This window comes from Clinocottus analis, unplaced genomic scaffold (assembly GCF_023055335.1).
Source record: "Clinocottus analis isolate CAN_PGR_092001 unplaced genomic scaffold, fCliAna1.0.p SCAF_5, whole genome shotgun sequence".
NCBI lineage: Eukaryota > Metazoa > Chordata > Actinopteri > Perciformes > Cottidae > Clinocottus > Clinocottus analis.
Window position 1 is genome coordinate 20,426,631 of NW_027176207.1, and position 13,622 is coordinate 20,440,252.

A 13,622-nucleotide genomic window follows, 5' to 3' on the forward strand; every position below is an offset into this window, starting at 1 on the left:
ATGTTTATCTTCATGAAACTGGAAGCTAATGATTTATCTGCATCCAAATATTGGAAACGGAAAAGCACAACAATTGTCTGCACTAATCGTGCTGAGCAGCATTGTAATCATACTGTCCACTCTTGTAAAAGATTCAAATGTGTGTAATAAAAAAATTAAAAGTTGAACAACACATGAAGATAAAACAGTGTTTCAATGAATTAACAATTTAATCAGAACCAGTTGCCACATTCACGATGTTACGGTGCATCTTTTACATCATATTTGACACACACATGTTTTACCCTAACCCTAACCCTCACCCTTACCCTTACCCTTTCAGTTCATAATTCATTTTATAACCATATTTGTCATCTGAGATAACAAGCACAATTGGATTTCCCTCCAAATGTTTTAGTCTTGTTTTAATTCTTTTAATTTCCTTTCTTACTCATGTAATTCAGTTAAATCTACTGAACATAGCAAAGACACTTAATAGTAAAGTATTTATGAATAACTCTTTTTTTAGAGTCGACTTTCAAAAAGCACCTGAGGGTTTTAATGTGCTCTTCTTGTGATGAATGGGCACTTCAAGCTGTAGTGACAAAAGAAAAATAAACAAATCATCACCAATACAGAATAAAATCTAGAAAAAAGCTGCAATGTTTGAATACCTTTTCACTTCTGTTCATTTGTGTTGCTATTTTCTTGCCTGATAAAGAATCTTGTGGTAGTACAATAACTTGGTGGTATTTTCAGCAATGGTGACTGTCTACTAGATGTTATTCAATGTTAATTGATGCGCTAATTTACCACGGGCAGTGCACATTAATCAACATTTCAGTTTCAGCCTCAACGTAAATGTGCCAGAGTTCCAGAGAAAGTGAATCTTCGTCTGCAGTCTATATAAAGGTATTGACATAGGACGAGTTCACAAAAGCGTATGAATTACCTTTCTCTTTTTGGCATCTGTTCAAGAGTTTCAGGTAGAGGTTGTCCGTAACTCTCTGGCAGGAAGAACGCAGCAAAGGCAGACACAACAGACACAGTCCCTAATACAATATAAGGCAGGGACATAAAGTATCTCCCTGTAAAAGAAGAAAAGGACATTTGGATGAAAAAAGTCCTGTGTTTATTGTGCACTGTAAATATTTACTGTATGTGAATTAATCAGCATGTTTAGCATCCAAACGACAGATGCTTATTCGTTTGAAGTTACTACTCGGAACTTTCATTGTGTATTGATTCTGGCGGTCCCTGTGGACAAAAGTGGTACTGCATTCCTGGATCTCAGCGCTGCATTCGACACGGTGGATTGTGACATAATACTAGACAGACTGAAAGTCCTTTTCAGTAATTCAAAATAATAACTTGGGTAAAAACAAATCATGGAACTACTGAGTAATTAAGATAATAGACCGGTGTACTCACTTAGTTGCAACAAAAAAGGTGCAATGCAACTGCCCACTTTGGCAATACCACCGCATGTCCCTGTCGCTGTGTTCCTTAGCACTGTTGGGTAAAGCTCTGCTGTGTAGCCATACAACAGGGATGTACCACTGGTAATGACCAATTTACCCAGCATCTCCAGAGCAACAGCCAGTTCTGATAAACCTAAGAGGAAAGAAGAGTTTGTCTAAGAAAGTTCCTGCATGATCCACTCTGCAGCAGATCAAAGAAACAGTCTAAAAGAGGAGTTCATTTTCACAGATTAAAGTCAGTCCACAGATATTGGGGAAACACTACTGCATATGATTTAAATAGCTCAAGACTACATTATTAGCTTCTACAAGCATGAATTGGCCGAGCCTTTTGTTGGCGTGGGAGTTGCAATGTGTGCAATGTGGGCACCAGATTTTAAGAATTTTTAAGAAGATCTGCTTTCTAAATGTTATAGGAGTGAAATGCTGAATCGGTGGGCTGAAGATATTTGCTTAGAAATCTAAAAGTTGTAAGTCATGTCACGGCTTACTTTCAGGCACCAGTTGAAGGAAAAACAGCAACAATCCTCCAAGGAGCAAAACAGAAACAACAGATAGCCGTCGTGGAAGGTATTGCAGCGCAAGCCAGCTGGTAATGTATGCTGGTACCTCTACAGCTGCTGAGAGGAAGCAACTGATGTAAGGGTTAGCGTGAAGTTGGGACGTGTTCAGGGACAAGCCAAAGTATCCGATATTCAGACTGAACCTGGGAAGACATGAGATACAGACGACAAAGAGGTTTCAATGGACATCTGCAGAGAAACAACATTTGACACGACCATGATACTCAGGACTTTCAGTGAAAATACCAAACAAAAAAAGAGCGAAATAAAACGAAAGGAGGACAAAATCAAGTACTTTCATTGCTGTAAAAGAGCAAATATAAAACAAATACACTCACCACACCAGGCACATAATGAGCGTTGTGTTTCTGATGTTTTCTGTCCTCAGCAGGTCGAAGACATTGTGTTGTTGTTTCAGGTGTGTCTTTGACTCATCAGCCTGCAAGATACAACGCCTTTGTCTCACCAGCAGTTGGACATATCATCCCACTACTTTGGTTCCAGAATTAAATATCTCAACAACTCCTGGAAGAATTGTCATGTACATTGCTGCCAATGGGATGAATTGTACTAACAATTTCGGGGTTCGGGGCAGACCTACATGTATGCTGTAATCTTCAAAGATGACAAGTGGAGCATCAACTTTGTTCCACTTAGCAGCCTTTCTTACAATGTTCTCAGCCTCCTCCACTCTTCCCTGAGAGAGCAACCAACGAGGAGACTCTGGGATGAGCCTGCGTCAGTTTTCAACAGAGAAACAAAAAGGATTAGTTGAAGAAACCTGGACGGGTGACTGATAGGAATGGCCTAAATCTGGAATTGAGAAATGCTTTGTTGACTTTTGTGTTGATCATGGACTGTCAGAACAGACACAATGATCAATCAGAGGGTTAATCATTAGTGTACTTGATACTAGAACCAGGACTGCTGTAATCCTGTAATTTCCCCACAGAGGGACTAATAAAGGATTATGTTATCTCTTATCTTAACACACTGTGCCAAAGATCGATGATCGACTTTGAGGTCGTTTCGTCAAATCTGAGGCCATATAGCTGAGACAATCGGTTAGAACCGAGATGTCAGCTGTCAAATGCGTGGCCTGTTGTGGCGATAACTTTAGAGCCCGCTATTGGACACCAGTGGAAAAGAAGGCCGTAAAACTGAAGATGGACGCCGTTTGGTATGGGTTACCGCAGAGAAAGAATTAGGATCAGGCTGTATCAGAGGGTCTTAAAGGGTGAATAATAATATAACAAAAATTTCTATTGTAAAAGAGACAAATTATTATTTTAATTTTCTGACAGGAGCAAAATCATGACATTTATGGTGTAATTTAAGGTACTGTGGTTCCAGCACCTGCAGGGATAAGCAGTGGAGTTGGGTGCATTGTAAGCCGGACAACAGGCAAAAAGATGGGAACTCAGATGTGCTGACCCTTTGCATCACAGACTGGGTCTGAGGACGTGGAACATCAACTTTAGTCTTGGCAATGAATTAGAGCAGGTGCAGGAAGTTGAGCTGTACGTATACAGTTGGGCTCAACCCTACACATAACACTGAATGTGGAACCAAGCTCCTGGGGAATTCTCTCCTTTTCTGGAAAAAGGTACCAGGGAAAAAGGTACCAGATATTCACAGCCAGCCGAGTTCTGGTGCTGCTGAAGAGGGATGCCTCTTTGGAAATCTGGGTCCCCCAGGAAGATCCCCCAGGAAGTGCAATGTTGCTGAAGTGAGGCGTATCTGGACGATCTTGCTTAACCTTTTGCCATTTATGTCCCCTTATCCTTCTACCGGGTAAGAGGGAAGTAAATGGATGGATGATATAAGTAACCTTAACATGAAAATATGTTTAACTGTCATGAGCACAACTTACCACCAGAGCGGGATGTAGAGTAGGCCAGGCAGAGAGACAGCCAACATGAGAGATTTCCAGTCCCTTAATAAGTAAGCAAAAAGAGGCAGCATCATGTAGCCAAAGGCAAACCCCAGACACACACCCAGTGAGGAGAACAAGACCTTTGGTTTGCCAGTCAAGATCTCATTGCCTGAAAGAGAGAAAAATGCAGGTAAATAGGTGAAGTTAGCTGTAACAACAATACAGCAGGACTTGCACGATATGTAATTTGTTCAACATCACTAACTAACTGTAGATAAGTAATATTTGTTCTAAAGCAGAAAATGTACACATTTACCCAGCACAAAGGCAGATACATAATTGGAGATCTGTCCCATACTGCTGATGAAGGAGAGGATGGCGAAAGCAAGCCATGAAGGTGAGAAGACTTGAAAAAAAGCAAAAATTGTCTGAAGTGCCATTGTGGCAAAGAAAACAGGCTTCCTTCCAAACCTAGAATGAGAAGTCAAACAACGAGATAAGAGCAATTCTTTTAATTATTTACAGTACCGGTTGCTAAAGATCTGATAAATTTATGTGTATCTTTTTATTTTTAATCTACTGTTTTGTCTTTATTCGGCCAAAGTTAAACAAGGACATTTTCACCGAAAATGTAAAGGTTCTAAGAATATTACACTTTTATAATTTCATTATGAGTTGATGTGTTCAGTGCCTGTCTGAGAGCTGTCCTGAGAAGAAGGCTCCAACAAGGACTCCCAGGTAGTAAACCGTTGAGGTGAACGGCTGCTTCCACTGCTCTCGACACACCAGGTCAAACTATCCATGCACAAGAACAAAGAAAAATCTATTCTTAGCGAAACATAGGAAACAGTTGAGTATGTGTTTCATTCAGGTTTAATGATTCATTTTAGTCACTGAACTGTAGTGTAGTATACAACACCCCTCACCTCGGAGACGATGGTGGACTGGTAGACGTCTCTGCTGTAGCTCCAGCCGTCCACACAGCCCTCCTGCTCCACGTCCGTGAGGTTGACGTCTCGGCCAGGAATGAATCCCCGAGCAGAGAAATTTCTGACCACGTCCAGCCTGAACCTGCTGCATCTGCTCAGCTGCTGTTTCCCATTCACCACCTGACACAAACTTCTTTTAATGGCATTAGTAACATTTACAGCGTAAATTGTAGCCGGACCGCTTTATTAGACTTGTCAAACTTTATGCGGCAAATCCAGAAAAAAACACTTCAACGCAAAAGCCACACATTATTTATTTATCATAATAAGTCTAGCCAAACAACCGTAATATAATTTATTGCCAAAGTTCTCATGTGGTTGAGCCCAAATCAGTGCAAAACGTTTGACGCCGATAGTATACTTTAGTATACTATAATTAGTATACTAAAAAAAAGTTTTTATTATTGATTTGATTAGCTTCCAAATATCACAGCAAATACAAAATTAGTTACCTTAGCAATATTGTGTTGAATACTTTCCAGTAAGACTTTTCTTTTTTTAGCCTGACTCACTTTTGGAATTGTTGACGATGTGTACCCTAAATTGAGAAACCAACAGGTCAATTTAAGATAACTACCTCTATCGGGATGATGGCATCGCGCCAGTCTTCAGTTAAGTTGACATCAGGAACCAGGCAGTGGTGACGAGGAGCGTCAGTCAAGAAGACGACGGAGAAAGCGCCAAATCCATTGGGCAGAATGCTGGCACAGAGCAGGAAGAAGACGACCTGCTGGAAACGTCCCCACTGACCCAGAAAAGCGACGGCGTCTTCGTAATCCTTCATGGTCTCAGAGCCCGAACCGTCCCGTCCCACTGCGTTAATTGCATTTACTTATTTTTCTACTGCACCAGAAATAAGAGTTTTTCCCTCCCGTCACCTCACCGGCCGTACAAGCCTCACCTTGTATCCATGCATGCTGTCAGAGACTACAAATATTGAGGCTGAAAAGAGTTAACTAGTCACCTATAAGCAAACCTTTGTCTGTCGAAACTAATGCCCCCAGAAATACTACTGCACCTCCCCTTACCAGCAATAGAAGCCACGCCTTGTATCCATGCATGCTCACGTTGCCACATTTTACAACCATAGAGGCTATAAAGGGTAAATTAGTCACACATATGCTTGCTTTGGTAGAACGTTATGTCTGTCCAAACAAATGCCCCCCAAAAAGCCATGATGAGTCTCAAAAGCGAATTCATATTCTGTTTTTTATTGTTGTTTATTGTTGTATCAGTGAGCATGTCATGTGTGTGTATGAGTGTGTTTTATTTCTTCTACTGTACAATGAGGATAATAAACCTGTAGCCTATATCAAGTCCAAAGTCAACATGTTGGAGTCAACCGTCTATTACAACTCAGTATATAAAGTGCCATAACAGAGGAGGCAGCCCAACTTTCCCTCTTCTGCATCTGTAGATCTCTGCAATGTAGGCAAACATCATGGAGAAAGTGATGGTAACATCTCCGGTGCCATAGAAAGATATGTTAGACTTAAAAGAAATACTGACAAAATGGTAGCAAAACAAACAAACCCTGTGTGTCCGGATGATGCAGCAAGAGGTCAGTAACCCAAAACCTTGAGATACCCACAAAGATCATGAAGGGCGTTTCTATTCTCTAAACTTCTTCTACTTCTCATTCTCCTCAAACTCACTGCAGCCTTTGACACCATCAACCACAGCGTCCTTTTTTTCTCGCCTCCAATTGTCCCTCAACATCACTCTCCTGGCTCAAATCATATCGAACAAACCGACAGCAAATCATCAGCACCAACAAATGCAACTCCTCTACTGCTCTCCTGTCTCAAGGCGTCCCACAGGGTTCGGTGCTTGGTCCTCTTTCGTTTATTCTCTACATATTCCCTCTTGGTATCACCATGCGTCAACATGGCCTCCTCTACCACTGCTACGCCGATGATGTCCAGCTCTACATCACAACTGCCACTTACTCGACTCTAACCAACTGACCTTAAATCATGGATGCAAACCAATTTTCTAAAACTCAACTGTGATAAATCTGACATGATCATCATTCGGTCCCACATTCATCACCAAAATGTCATAGCTTTATCCTTACCATCGACTCCACTATGTCTCCCTTCCCACACATCCGCAACCTCGCAGTCATGTTTGACAGCAACCTCTGCTTTGAACATCACATCAAACAAATCACCAGAATGGCCTTCTTTAAGTTCAAAAACATAGCTAGTGGTAGGATCCCTGTCTAGTGTGTGCGCCCGTGTTTTTTCTTCCCTCTTGTCTGTATTGTTATTGTGGGTCATGTGGTGATGTTTTGTTTCTGTCAGCCCATGTGGCTTGTACACACTCACACACAGCGGAGAAAAGGAAAACATCGCAGACAGAAAGTCTTCGGTTGTCCCTTTAAGCGAATAACTGGACGACCATCACCTCTCCGTTTGTGTTTCTGGTCAGGAATAACAGAGGAGGATTCTTTTGTCACTGGATTTTTAATGCGGCTGCAACAGGATCAAGGAACGCAACAGTTATTACATCTCCACGAAACTGGAAACTAATGACTTCTCTGCAACAGCATCAAATACTGGAAAAAGAAAAGCACAACAATGGTCTGCACTCATCATGCTCAGCAGCAATGCAATCTTCAAATTCACATGATACCCAAGTGGAAAAATTAAAAATGTGTGTAATAAAAAAAGTTCCACAGCACATTAAGATAAAACATAATTTCAATAAATGAACAATTTAATTAAAACCAGTAGCCACGCTTACAATGTTATGGTGCATCTTTTACATCACATTTAACACTCACGTTTCATATTTCAGTGCACAATTCATATTTTAAATCCATATTTGTCATCTGAGAGAACATACAGACTGCAAGCAGAATTGTAATTTACTCCAAAATGTTTTAGTCACGTTTTAATTCTTTTAATTTCCTTCTTTTGTTCATTTCATGCCATTAAATCAACTTGTACTGAACATGGCAAAGCTACTCGTGCAGTATTGAAAATAACTCATTTCAGTAATGTTTTAGAGTCGACTTTCAAAAAGCACCTGAGGGTTTGAATGTGCTCTTCTTGTGATGAATGGGCACTTCAAGCTGTAGTGACAAAAGAAAAATAAACAAACCATCATGTGACTTTCTGAATACAGAAAACTTTATAGGAAAAAGCTGCGATTTTTGATATCTTTTCACTTTCTTGTTGTCATTTTCTTGCTAGAACTTTTTTTTCAGCCACGGTGACTGTCTACTACATGTTATTCAATGTTAATTAATTCAACAGTGCACATTAATCAACATTTCAGTTTCCACTCCAATGTAAATGTGCCAGAGTTCCCTAGGGAGCGGATCTTTGTCTGCAGGCTATATATAAGTGTATTGACATAGGACCATTTTATAAAAACAAATGAATTCCTAAAGGAACCCACCTTTCTCTTTTATGCATCTGTTCAATAGTTTGAGGTAGAGGTCGTCCGTAACTCTCTGGCAGGAAGAGCGCAGCAAAGGCAGACACAACAGCCAGAGTCCCCATTACAATATGAGGCAGGTACTTAAAGTATCCCCCTGTAAAAGAAGAAGAGGACATTTGGATGACGTCAGTCCAAACTAAAAATAGTTAAAATCAGATCCTTATACGTTTGAAGTTACTACAAGGAACTTTCATTTTGTGTTGATTCTGGCGGTCCCTGTGGACAAAAGCGGTAGTGAATCAGAGCGCCAGAGTTCCTTTAGAAAACTACTAATTTGACTGCAGAAGGGTCTGACAGTCTGCTGCACTCAGTCCTGGTTGTGCCCTGCTTCCCTCCAGCGGGTACAGCAATACGTCCCCCAACTGGAGGCTGGACCTATGAGTTCCTGGAGAACCTCCATGGTTTCATCTTTACATTTTGCACGGAAACCGACCCGGTGGCACCAATGACGAGCATTTAAAAATAACTATATAGGAATAGCAAATCTATGAAGGTCATATAGAGGATTCAGTATTAATTTGAGCTGGTTTCATGATTGGATTAAATTCCCTTACAGAACTTTAAAATGATAACTCAGGCTAAACAATTACTTACTTAGCTGTAACAAAAAAGGTGCAATGGCACTGCCCACTGTGGAAATAGCCGTGCACGTCCCTGTCACTGTGTTCCTGAGCACTGTTGGGTAAAGCTCTGCTGTGTAGCCATACATCAGGGATTGACCGCTGGCAATGACGAATTTACCCAGCATCTCCAGAGTAACAGCCAGTTCTGATAAACCTGAAAGGAAAGGACAGTTTGTCTAGGAAAATATCTAAATGATCACTCTGCAGCAGATCAAATGTAAAGTTAGTTCACAGGTCTTGGGAGAAAAACTACTGCATATAAGTCAAGTAGCTCAAGACTCCATTATTAGCTTGACACTGCTGAGCCAACCGTCGGCGTTGGAGTTTCGTTGTGTGTAATGTGAGCACAGGAATTTCAGAAGGAAGATGGATGCATGGGGGGAAACAAAAGATATATCTGGTTTTGTGACATTAATTTTTGATCTTCTTTATAATTGTTGTAGGCGTGCAATGGTGAATCTGTCGAGTATTCCTTAGAGGGCTAAAGATATTTGCTTGGAAATATAAAAGTACCACTGCTTACTTTCAGGCACCAGTTGAAGGAAAAACAGCAACAATCCTCCAACGAGCGAAATACAAACAACAGATAGCCGTCGTGGAAGGTATTGCAGCGCAAGCCAGCTGGTAGTGTATGCTGGTACCTCTACAGCTGCTGAGATGAAGCAACTGATGTAACGGTTAGCATGAAGTTGGGACGTGTTCAGGGACAAGCCATAATATCCGATACTCAGACTGAACCTGGGAAGACATGAGATACAGACAACAGAGAGGTTTCAATGGACATCTGCAGAGAAACACGACCAAGAGCATTAGACTCAGGACTCTCAGTAAAGATACTAAACAAAGAGAGAAATTAAATGAATATAGAAAAATTAAGTAATTGCATTGCTGTAAATGAGCAAATGTAAAAAATTACACTCACCACACCAGGCACATAATGAGCGTTGTGCTGAGGATGTTTTTTATCCTCAGCGGGTTGAAGACATTGTGTTGTTCCTTCGGGTGTGTCTTTGACTCATCAGCCTGAAAGATACAACGCCTTCATCTCACCAGCAGTTCGGCATATCATCCCACTACTTTGGTCCAGAATTAAATATCTCGACAACTGCTGGAAAAATTGTCATGGGCACAACCCACATACTCTGCTGTGCTGCTCATCCCACCAATGGATGTTCTTTACAAATGGGGCACTGTTTGAAAGGGAAATAAAGAGGCTTTCCAACGGTCTAACATTTATTGACAAGGAGCATTGTTAGGATAGAGAAGTAATCAACCAAACACAAATTTACAAACTTTTTGTTCGATGTTTATATGTCAGGACAGGAATTGAAAAGACTAGCATCATACAGGGCCCCGAAGAATCGGTGGTCTCATTAGCCTGGTAGTCTGGACCCTAAAGATATAAATTTATGTTTTTATCAAGTAGGGGAGATAAAGGATGGTTGTGCACGATTTAAGTTTGGGGCACACCTACATGTACGCTGTAATCTTCAAAGATGACGAGTGGAGCATCGACTTTGTTCCACTTAGCAGCCTTTCTTGTGATGTTCTCAGCCTCCTCCACTCTTCCCTGAGAGAGCAACCAACGAGGAGACTCTGGGATGAGCCTGCCTCAGTTTTCAACAGAGAAACAAAAAGGATTAGTTGGAGAAACCTGGACAAGTGACTGATAGGAATGGCCTGAAATCTGAAATTGAGAGATGCTTTGTTATTGGACTTTTGTGCTGATCATGGACTGTCATAACAGACACCATGTCATAACAGACACCATGTCATAACAGACGCCATGTCTTAACAGACACCATGCTCAATAAGAGATGAATCATTAGTGTACTTGATACTAGAACACACTGTGCCAAAGATTGATGATCGACTTTAAGGGTCATATCGGCAAATCTGAGGCCATATAGCTTGGACAAACGGGTAGAGCGGAGATGTCAGTTGTCAAATGTGTGGCCTGTTGTGGCGAGAACCTTAGAGCCTGCTATTGGACACCAGTGGAAAAGAAGGCCGTAAAGCTGAAGATGGACGCCATTTGGTATGGGTTAACCGAAGGGTCTCCTAAAGCACCGGACAAGTACCCCAGGTTCAGAAAGGTTGCAGCGACAGTGGTCACCAAAGCAAACACAAGTGTGGGTGAGGAGTTGTTAATGATCTCCCAGGTCTACATGTGTGTTGTGGACTGGGTGCAGGCTTACAATAGTTTTCACTTCGGACTGCCGTGGGGAGTTTTCCCGGAGTATGTGGCACTGGACTGTTGGTATAAGTCTTGCAGTCATTAACAGAGCTGTATTTGTGTTCTCAGCTCAATGTTAAATGTCTTTTTGCCGATTGTTGGCCTCCGCCAGGGTTGTTGGGCTCAACTTCAGAGATAGCAAGAGTGGCTCAGACATTCGTAAGGATCTCAAAGAGCCGTTTTACCTTCAAAAAGAAAGAGTTGAGGTGGCTTGGGCATCGAATCAGAATGCCTCAAGGGCACTTCCCTTTGGAGATTTTTCTGGGCATGTCAAACCGGTAGAAGACCATAAACACGATGGAGGGATTATATATCTCATCTGGACTGGAAACCCTTAATGATCTTCCAGAAAGTGCAGCGTTGTGAAGTGAGGAGTATCTGGACTACCTTGCTCATTCTGCCAATGCTTAACCAGCCCCAGGATAACCTGAATAAAATGAATGGATGGATGATATGGTAAACTTAACATGAAAACATGTTTAACTGTCATGAGCACAACCTACCACCAGAGTGGGATGTAGAGCAGGCCAGGTAGAGATATAGCCAACATGAGAGATTTCCAGTCCCTTAAAAAGTAAGCAAAAAGAGGCAGCATCATGTAGCCAAAGGCAAACCCCAGACACACACCCAGTGAGGAGAACAAGACCCGTACATTGCCAGTCAAGATCTCATTGCCTGAAAGAGAGAAAAATGCAGGTAAATAGGTGAAGTTAGTTGTAACAAGTGATACAGAAAGACTTGCACAGCACATATATGCAATTTGTTCAACATCACTAACTAAAGAGAAGTATTATTTGTTGTTCTAAAAGACAAAATGGACACATTTACCCAGCACAAAGGCAGATACATAGTTGGAGCTCTGTCCCATCCCGCTGATAAAGGAGAGGATGGCGAAAGCAAGCCATGAAGGTGAGAAGACTTGAAAAAAAGAAAACATTGTCTGAAGTGCCATTGTGGCAAATAAAACAGGCTTCCTTCCAAACCTAGAAGTCAAACAACGAGATGAAAGCAAATTCATTTTGTATAATTTTTTTATTCGGACAAAGTTAAGCAAGGACATTTGCAGCAAGAATAAAAAGGTTTTAAGAATTTGATGTGTATTTAATTTCATTATGAGTTGATGTGTTCAGTGCCTGTCTGAGAGCTGTCCTGAGAAGAAGGCTCCAACAAGGACTCCCAGGAAGTAAATTGTTGAGGTGAACGGCTGCTTCCACTGCTCCCGACACACCAGGTCAAACTATCCATGCACAAGAACAAAGAAAAACAACCTCCATTTGCGAATTTAAAAAAAGATCCATCAAACATTACCTTCCTTAGCGAAACATAGGAAACAGTTGAGTATGTGTTTCATTCAGGTTTAATGATTCATTTTAGTCACTGAACTGTAGTGTAGTATACAACACCCCTCACCTCGGAGACGATGGTGGACTGGTAGACGTCTCTGCTGTAGCTCCAGCCGTCCACACAGCCCTCCTGCTCCAGGTCCGTGAGGTTGACGTCTCGGCCAGGAACGAATCCCCGAGCAGAGAGATTTCTGACCACGTCCAGCCTGAACCTGCTGCATCTGCTCAGCTGCTGTTTCCCATTCACCACCTGACACAAACTTCTATTAGTGGCATTAGTAACATTTCAAATAACACCGCAAACTGTAGCGGGACCACTTCATAAGACTCCTTAAACTTTATATGGCAGATGCAGAACAATACATCGACTTGACAGCCACACATTTGATCATTATTATGATAAACCAATGTAAGATAACTACCTCTATCGGGATGATGGCATTGTGCCAGACTTGGGTCAAGTTGACCTCAGGAACCAGGCAGTGGTGATGAGGAGCGTCAGTCAAGAAGACGACGGAGAAAGTACCAAATCCATTGGGCAGAATGCTGGCACAGAGCAGGAAGAAGACGACCTGCTGGAAACGTCCCCACTGACCCAGAAAAGCGACGGAGTCTTCGTAATCCTTCATGGTCTCAGAGCCCAAAGAACTGGCACATCCGCTGTCTTTATTGCATTTACTTATTTTTCTACTGCACCAGAAATAAGAGTTTTTCCCTCCCGTCACCTCACCGGCCGTACAAGTCTCACCCTGTATCCATGCATGCTGTCGGAGACTACAAACATTGAGGCTGTAAAGAGTTAACTAGTCACCTATAAGCAAACCTTTGTCTGTCGAAACTAACGCCTCCAAAAAGTAGCCCCCCGAAGACAGCGTTCTCTCCACAATGGCCATCATACCCTAAATTCACCTTTCCCTCCGCCGTTCAACACTCATTGTCTGTGCATGTTAATGTACTACCTGAACTTTTGGAAGGAATAGTATTTAACTGAGCCCAAAACCAATGTGCAACCTTCCCCGTCCAGCAGACTCTTTCTTTTCTGCAAAGAAATAAACTGATGACGACAATTTTACTTCAAAGAC

At 41.7% G+C, this 13,622-nt stretch overlaps 2 protein-coding genes across 2 annotated transcripts; both read right to left on the reverse strand.

Moving 5' to 3' along the window:
• Positions 1-927: 927 nt before the first annotated feature.
• LOC137802373 (organic cation/carnitine transporter 2-like) lies at positions 928-5,672 on the reverse strand. Its single transcript, XM_068600177.1, has 10 exons — positions 5,466-5,672; positions 4,826-5,008; positions 4,591-4,694; positions 4,216-4,370; positions 3,897-4,068; positions 2,625-2,757; positions 2,362-2,462; positions 1,952-2,166; positions 1,411-1,593; positions 928-1,067 (listed from the first exon to the last, which is right to left on the reverse strand). Exons 1-10 carry the CDS (start codon positions 5,670-5,672, stop codon positions 928-930), a joined length of 1,593 nt encoding a protein of 530 aa, XP_068456278.1.
• A 2,225-nt stretch (positions 5,673-7,897) lies between these two features.
• On the reverse strand, positions 7,898-13,169 carry LOC137802374 (organic cation/carnitine transporter 2-like). Its single transcript, XM_068600178.1, has 11 exons — positions 12,963-13,169; positions 12,608-12,790; positions 12,331-12,434; positions 12,026-12,180; positions 11,701-11,872; positions 10,436-10,568; positions 9,884-9,984; positions 9,485-9,699; positions 8,933-9,115; positions 8,297-8,432; positions 7,898-7,967 (listed from the first exon to the last, which is right to left on the reverse strand). Exons 1-11 carry the CDS (start codon positions 13,167-13,169, stop codon positions 7,898-7,900), a joined length of 1,659 nt encoding a protein of 552 aa, XP_068456279.1.
• Between the last annotated feature and the right edge of the window lie 453 nt (positions 13,170-13,622).

Excerpts from the sequence above, each read along its gene's own strand:
- LOC137802374 (XM_068600178.1), bottom strand. The coding sequence starts at position 13,169 with ATGAAGGATTACGAAGACTCCGTCGCTTTTCTGGGTCAGTGGGGACGT. Across the intron at positions 12,435-12,607 it reads AGTCCACCATCGTCTCCGAG|TTTGACCTGGTGTGTCGGGA; the intron begins GTGAGGGGTGTT and ends GTGCATGGATAG. Across the intron at positions 9,116-9,484 it reads CCTTCAACTGGTGCCTGAAA|GTTTATCAGAACTGGCTGTT; the intron begins GTAAGCAGTGGT and ends CTTTCCTTTCAG.
- LOC137802373 (XM_068600177.1), bottom strand. The coding sequence starts at position 5,672 with ATGAAGGATTACGAAGACGCCGTCGCTTTTCTGGGTCAGTGGGGACGT. Across the intron at positions 5,009-5,465 it reads ATGCCATCATCCCGATAGAG|GTGGTGAATGGGAAACAGCA; the intron begins GTAGTTATCTTA and ends AGTTTGTGTCAG. Across the intron at positions 2,758-3,896 it reads CTCTACATCCCGCTCTGGTG|GCTCATCCCAGAGTCTCCTC; the intron begins GTAAGTTGTGCT and ends AAACTGACGCAG.